The following is a 6,652-nucleotide window of genomic DNA, read 5'->3' as shown; positions in this document are numbered from 1 at the left end:
TCCCCCAGCCTGGGTGCTCCCAGCAGTCGGCCCTCATGGGTGGGCTAGAACAGGGCACGGGGTCTGGGTCCTTCCATCTTGCTCCTGCAAGTGCTTTCTGGTTACAAACTGCCTTGGAAATTGGGTGCAGGCTGTAGAACCTCCCTGGTGCTCTGTGGTTCCTCCTTGTATGCTGGCTGTGTCAGGTGCAGAAGGAGGCTGTAACCAGCTCTGCGCAGCCCATGGTAGACGGGATGAGGCTGTTCTTCCATAGCCCTGTGACACCCATGCGCTCTAAAACTCACTCTACCGTGGCCCGCGTGCCCTCTGGGGCCACCACTAGCCCTGCACGTGTGGTCTGTGACCCTGTCCCCACAGCTGTGCACCATCATGGGGACAGCGGAAGCCTGCCAGAAGGAGAAGGGTTGTCTCTCCCCACATTTGGCTGTCTGGTTGGTGGGGTGGATTGTTTTCCTTCCTGCTTTTTGGGATGTCACCCTATTTTCATCTGACTGACCGATTGCTCCATTGCAGGAAAGACAGCGCTGTTGCACGCCCTGGCCAGCAGTGACGGTGTCCAGATCCGCAACACCGAGAGCATCCGTCTCCTGTTGGAAGGAGGTGAGGGCAACCTTCTCCCTTCTCCGCACACAACCTCTCCAGGCCTAGCACTGGCCGATTCTTTGTACAGCACCAGGCACTGCCTTCCCAACTCCTTTATGTTCCCGCCTGAGCAAGAGTAAAGCCAAGCAGTGCCAGAGTTAGTGCTGTCCTGGCCTTGTTGTCTGCAATGTCAGTTACTTCTCTGTCCCTTCCTCCAGGCGCAGACGTCAGGGCTACCACCAAAGAAGGTGACACCGTCTTCACCTACGTCATCTTCCTGCTGGGAGAGATGGTGTGCAGCAACACCGAGGAGGCACAGGTGATCAATCGCTTCTGCTTTCGTGTCACGCAGCTGCTGCTGGCCCACGGTGCCAACCCCAGCGAGTGCCCGGCCCCCGAGTCCCTCACTCACCTCTGCTTCAAAAGCTTCAAACGCCACTTCCCGCTGCTGCGTTTCTTGCTGGAGTCAGGTGCTGCCTACAACTGCTCCCTCCATGGTCCCTCGTGCTGGTCAGGCTTCCACATCATCTTTGAGTGCCTATGCTCGCACCTCAGTGTCTCCGAAGATGACAGCTTCTCAACAGACCTCATCCAGAAGGGTCAGACTCTGCTGGAGCTCATGATGGCCAGTTCACAAGCCATCCAGCTGCCCAGCAACTTTGAGGTCAACACCAGCAGCTGTAGGTACCACGGGGAGAAGATCAGGACTCTCTTCTGTTCTCTGAAGCAGCTGGAGCGCTCCCCGCAGGCATTGAAACATCTCTGCAGGGTCTTTATCCGGCAGCGCCTTAAACCGTGGCCAGTAGATGTCAAAATCAAGGCTCTACCTCTTCCAGACAGGCTGAAGTGGTACCTCCTCATTGACCACACTGCTGCCGGGCACGAGGACCTCTGAGCCTGACTAATGCCTCTCCGCCTCCCCCTTCCACGGTCGTGGTGTGCCCACAGCCACCAAATCTCTGCTCTGGGTCGCTTTTCTTCACAGCAGGAGGTGTTGCTGTCCACGCGCCCATGGCTTGGCCAGTGCTGCCCACGGTGCCACTCTCTGCTGCGTTTTGGGGGCTGTGCTTTTTTGGGCACGATGCCACGTGCACATCGGTGGAGGCCTCATTGCTCTGGTGCATGTTGTGGGGAGGTGGGCAGAGCTCCATGGCTCCGTGGGGGTGATGAGAGCCCCTGGGCTTCGGGGAGCTGGATACTGGGGCAGAGGGCTGGTTTGTGTGGATTTTAAGAAAAGGCCTGGCGGGCAGGACCGGTAGGGCGGTGACTGGAGAGGCAGCCTGTCCCCCCTCTCCAGCCCTGCTGGGTCTGGGGCAGGTGAAGCAGTGCCTTAGGCGACCGGCAGAGTTGTGAGATGCCTTGTGGTGCTGGGAGGTGTTCCCTGTACCGGGAGGGTGCTGGCACCCGTGTCCTGGTTTCCTGCCTCTGGTCCTGGTGGTGGAGGCAGGTCCGGCATCTCCATGTGGATGTGGATGCCTTCCTTGCTCATGTGGGCATCAGAAACCAGGAGCAGGGTGGGGGTGAGGGGAAGCGGGGCTGGCAGCGGTGGCTGGCTGCTCCACACCCTCTTGGGTTTCTGCTGGGAGCAGCCCATCTTCCTCGTACAGAGGATCGTCCATGAAGGACATCTTGGAGGCGCTGGGCTCGAAAAGGCATCTCCATGTGGATGTGGATGCCTTCCTTGCTCATGTGGGCATCAGAAACCAGGAGCAGGGTGGGGGTGAGGGGAAGCGGGGCTGGCAGCGGTGGCTGGCTGCTCCACACCCTCTTGGGTTTCTGCTGGGAGCAGCCCATCTTCCTCGTACAGAGGATCGTCCATGAAGGACATCTTGGAGGCGCTGGGCTCGAAAACAAATGGACAAATGGACGTTTCTTGGCTTTATGGTGTGTTCCTTGTGCAAGGACAAGGAATGGGCTGCTAACTGCTGAGTGCCTTGTGCGTCCCTCCCCGTTCCATGACTCTTTTTGCTGACTGCTCCCAGGACCTTGGTCTCCAGTGCCTCCTGCCCAGGAACAAGAACTTGGAGCAGGACTCGGGGTTTTCTTTCCAACTTGCTACTGGAACCTGCAAACTCTGGGCCTGCACCTGGAGGTCGCACGTCCCAGCCTCGCCACAGCTGTCTGGCTCCCCCTTCTAGGCATCCGCTTCCTTGTGATGTGCCAAAGACTGGCCGTAGAGCTTGGCTCCTCACATTGTTGGTTTGATTTTTGTTTGTCATGGGGGACAGATGCAGAAGGGGATGAAAAGAAGAAAAATCTGTTCTGAGAAGGTACAGTTTATAGCAGGTGGATCTGGGATCCACTGGCAGTTTGGCGGCAGAAGCGTTGTCTCTCCCCATTGCCCTCCTGGCAGCATCTGAGTTTTACCTTTTCCCACCCCGTGGAACTGGAACTGTGCATCTTGATGAACTGCTGTTTAAAAAAAGTGATTGAATACTCCCCTGGTGTCTGGAATGGGAAATGAGCAATTAAATGAGGCCTTCTATAATAACGACAAGGGGCTTATGTATTCTGCAGGAGAGATGGGGTGGAGGAGAGGGCTCTGTGAGGATGGGGGGAATCGTGTGCAAGCCCAGCTGGAAGGATGGGCTGCAACTGGGGTCTGTGTGTGGGCTCACCCACCTGGCAAGCGGGCGTGCCAGTGCTAGCCGAGTTGGGTTAGGTTGGCACAAGCAGTCATGCCAGTGCTGGCCGAGTTGGGTCAGGCTGGCACAAGCCAGTGGCCAGACTTGGGCAAAATGATGTGGATATGAGCAAGGAGGAGATGGGGAGTGTTCAAAGCCGGGTGATGATGTGGGTTGTTGAGGGAGCAGCTGTTGTGTTGCAGCGTTCAAGCTGGAGGTGCTGGGCACAACCGTGAGCCAGTTGTAATGGACCGGGGGGTCCGCAGGCAGCTCAGAGCACACCAGCTCTCTCCAGGGTTGCAGAGCTTTGTCTGGGTTACCCCTAGCCCTGGAGGAGGACCTGGAGGCTCCAGGATTACATCCACCTCCTTTTTTGCTGCCCATGTGGAAGACCTGCTCATGGGTTTAAAGGTGAGGCCCCCACAAAGCCCCAGAACCTGGTGTTCCCCACCCCACCCACTACAGGGAAATGGCCAAGATTTGCCCCGTTTGTGTTGCCCAGCTCGTTGCTGTGAGCAGCAGCAAGTTCAAGAGCGGGAAATGGCCAAACACCCGCGCCAGGAATGGAGCCCAGACTGTCACAGAGGTGCTCTGAGCTCCTGTTCGCTAGCAGGAGCCCTGTGCAACCACAGTCAGCAACCTGCTGGTGCCCACGGAGCACGCCCCTAGCAGGGGAGACCCTCTTGCTCCCGTACAGAGCCCCCGAAGGTGCCATCAAGCCAAAGTGCTGCATCTGACAAAGCCCACGTGCAGAAGTGCAACAGCAGGAAAATGTATTTGGCAAACACCTCTTTTTCACAAACAGCAGCAACTTGGAAGACAAAGCCCCGTCCTTGCCACCAGCCCCAGCAAGAGGGAGTCACGACACCTTTGCCGCTGTCTGCCAGCCCGCAGTGAAAGCACGGTCCTCACCCCTCCCGGCCCCGGCAGGAACCACCGTGCTGGCCTGTGCTCAGAGCTGGCCTTGGAGAGACCTTTTCCTGCTGCCCTCATCTCATGGCGAAGGTGTAGACATGGTAGATCTCATCAGGGAAGTTCTCCTGGCGTTCCTCGGCCAGAAGGTGCAGCCCAGCTCGGCGGATGATCTTACGGACCACGTCCAGGTCCCGGCAGACGCTGCTGTCCACATCGTCCATGATCACGCCCTCCTGAGCCATGTTGTCCTTGATGACCACGATGCCGTTGGGCCGCAGGCCGGCACGGCACCGCTTCAGGAAGTCGGAGAGGTGGTTGTCGGTGAGATGTCCTGGAGGGGCAGAGCAGGGGTTAGAGGGCATGGGGTGACCGGGGCAGAAGGAGGGGAGGAGACTGGGAGGCTGTGCTTGGGGTCCCTCCTGAGCCAGGCAGCCAAATACTCAAGCAATTTGCAGGTGAAAGCTTTAGCTTGGGGGTGTCCAACTTGTGTCCCACTATCCAACTCCATCCAACCCACACCTCTGCCCTGGCCTCCAAGGGCTGTGGGGAAAGAACCCATAGTACAGTGCCCTTGGAGTGCCCCTCCATGGAGCAGGGATGGGGGGGGGCAGGTCCCCAACCCAGCCCCCCACCCGTGCTGTGATGCTCATCCTTCATGCAGACCTCAAGCTGCTCTCCCCAAAACTCTCCCCAGTGTGCGGGGCACCTGCCCCTCGAGGGAAGCTGGACAGAGGACAGGCTGGTGAGACCCCGCAAGCAAAGCGACCCTCACCGATGACCCACTGGATCCAGATGACATCGTAGGAGTTTGGCTCGGGGCTAAAGTCCTGGAGGCCACAGCAGAAGTAGTTGCGCACCCGCCTGCCCTCCTCTCCCAGGTAGCTCTTGGCCTTGGTGAGGAAATCCTCCGTCACATCCACCATGTCCACCGTCTTGAAGAGGGGCAGCAGCAGCCGCTTGGTGATCCGGCCAATGCCCGCCCCGCAGTCCAGAGCACGGGTTGTCCCCGTCCGGTTGGGGCCATCCTGGAACAACAACCGTGAGGGGCTGAATCCCACCGCGAGGTACCCACCGAGGAGAAATGGGGCAACCACGTGGGATGAGGCTGTGGTATGGGGGACCTGTTGCAGGGCAAAACTCTCCCAGCATGCACGCAACGGAGGATCCCATGGAGCAACTCAGAGGGAAGAGTCCAGCTCCATACTGGGAGAAGGATGGGGCTCTGGGAGCATGACAGACCGTGCCACCTACCCGCAGAAACCTCTGCAGGAACTTCCTGGAGCTGTTGATGTCGATGCTGGAGATGTGGCCGTAGCCCCCCAGCATGCCATCGACTGTGGCGGGCACGTCCTTCCAGTACTTCTCTGCCTTGGAGTAAAACTCAAACTCGTTCTCTACCACCTCGCTCGTCATGCTGGCCAAGGGGCACGTGCCCGCAAAGGACTCGCTGCTCCTCCAAGACAGGAAAAACTGCTGGTCAGGTCCAAAAGAGCTGCAGGCGGAAAGCCCCCCCTGAACCTCAGCTCTGTGAGCATCCTAATTTCTATTTATCACCCCTTTCCCCTCCTCAGGGCTATTTCAAACCCTAAAAACCTTCAGCTGAGAGCAGGAAGGAACAAATATCTAAATCACGGTATTTTTCTGGAGACTAAGGCCAAAACCCCTTCCTGGGCAGGGATGCCCCAGCCAGACCGGGCGTCCCAGAGCCTTGCTCAGCAATACACCCAATTATATTATTATTTTTTGTTAAAGCTGACCCACTCTTTTCACCTATCCTGCCTCTTCTTTCCCTGTCTTAATGTTTTACAGATTACATGTTTATCTGTGGCGACAACCCCATCAGTCACCTCCAATTACATCTAGAGATGTTAAAACTTATCCTAAGCACCTACCTGAGGATTGTAAATCTCAGCCGTGACCATAAGTTAGATATTTGCAATATAATAAAGTCAAGGTGTAATCAGCAACAGAAGCTATAAATCCTCCCCAGGCATCTCATAATTCAAACCACTGTGGATTTGATTAACTGCGTTGGGGATTAGAAACTAGATTTAAGGTGGCCAAAGGGTAAATTCAAAGACTTCAAACACCTTTACAAATAAAGAAATATATAGTATTTGTGGATTGAATTTGCTAGCAAATATCCCATTAGACACAAAACCTTTTCTGTGGCAACTTAGGTACTTTTTTGGTGGCTCTGCGTGGTCTTGAACAGCCCGGGGACGGAGCAGGGAGGTGCAGCATCTCACCTTACAGATCACCGGTTGAAATCCAGTTTGGCTTGGTGGTTCCAGGAGCCGGTCTGCGCTGTGATCTAGGGTAAGAAAAGACGGGATTTTAGTCCCAAATCACCCCTGTAGCCTCACAAGTGTGGGCGAGGCTGACCGCAGCCCTAGGGAACTGGAGGTAGGAGACACCCCAACCCTGCAGGCACCCTCCCAGGGCAGGTGGGGGGCAGGAGCTGCTGCCGCCCCGTAGCTCAGAGGTGTCAAGAGGCTGAGCCACGGGCGGGGACAGGCGGTGTGTGGAGG

At 56.9% G+C, this 6,652-nt stretch overlaps 2 protein-coding genes across 3 annotated transcripts in view; one reads left to right on the top strand and one right to left on the bottom strand.

Moving 5' to 3' along the window:
* Positions 1-2,720, top strand: part of ASB6 (ankyrin repeat and SOCS box containing 6) — a 4,464-nt gene extending 1,744 nt beyond the window's left edge. Inside the window, 5 exon segments of the mRNA XM_009700539.1 lie at positions 9-42; positions 496-600; positions 801-1,471; positions 1,474-1,518; positions 2,565-2,720. Of these exon segments, the coding sequence (XP_009698841.1) occupies positions 9-42; positions 496-600; positions 801-1,471; positions 1,474-1,518; positions 2,565-2,720 (1,011 nt within the window).
* Positions 2,721-3,958: 1,238 nt separating this feature from the next.
* On the bottom strand, positions 3,959-6,431 carry NTMT1 (N-terminal Xaa-Pro-Lys N-methyltransferase 1). 2 transcript variants are annotated; one of them, XM_009700536.1, is made up of 4 exons: positions 6,371-6,431; positions 5,373-5,571; positions 4,894-5,146; positions 3,959-4,452 (listed from the first exon to the last, which is right to left on the bottom strand). In XM_009700536.1, the coding sequence occupies exons 2-4, from the start codon at positions 5,532-5,534 to the stop codon at positions 4,196-4,198; spliced, it is 672 nt and encodes a 223-aa protein (XP_009698838.1). In that variant the 5' UTR covers positions 5,535-5,571; positions 6,371-6,431; the 3' UTR covers positions 3,959-4,195. The 2 variants fall into 2 exon arrangements, with proteins under 2 accessions (XP_009698838.1, XP_009698839.1); XM_009700537.1 differs by lacking the exon at positions 6,371-6,431 and adding an exon at positions 6,212-6,225 and having other exon boundaries at positions 5,373-5,568.
* Positions 6,432-6,652: the final 221 nt, after the last annotated feature.

The sequence above is a fragment of the Cariama cristata genome, unplaced genomic scaffold, assembly GCF_000690535.1.
Source record: "Cariama cristata isolate BGI_N322 unplaced genomic scaffold, ASM69053v1 scaffold32125, whole genome shotgun sequence".
In the NCBI taxonomy this organism is placed as follows: domain Eukaryota; kingdom Metazoa; phylum Chordata; class Aves; order Cariamiformes; family Cariamidae; genus Cariama; species Cariama cristata.
This window is presented reverse-complemented; position numbering and strand designations above follow the sequence as displayed.

Excerpts from the sequence above, each read along its gene's own strand:
- NTMT1 (XM_009700536.1), bottom strand. The coding sequence starts at position 5,534 with ATGACGAGCGAGGTGGTAGAGAACGAGTTTGAGTTTTACTCCAAGGCA. Across the intron at positions 5,147-5,372 it reads TCCTGCAGAGGTTTCTGCGG|GATGGCCCCAACCGGACGGG; the intron begins GTAGGTGGCACG and ends TTGTTGTTCCAG. Across the intron at positions 4,453-4,893 it reads CTGGATCCAGTGGGTCATCG|GACATCTCACCGACAACCAC; the intron begins GTGAGGGTCGCT and ends CTGCCCCTCCAG.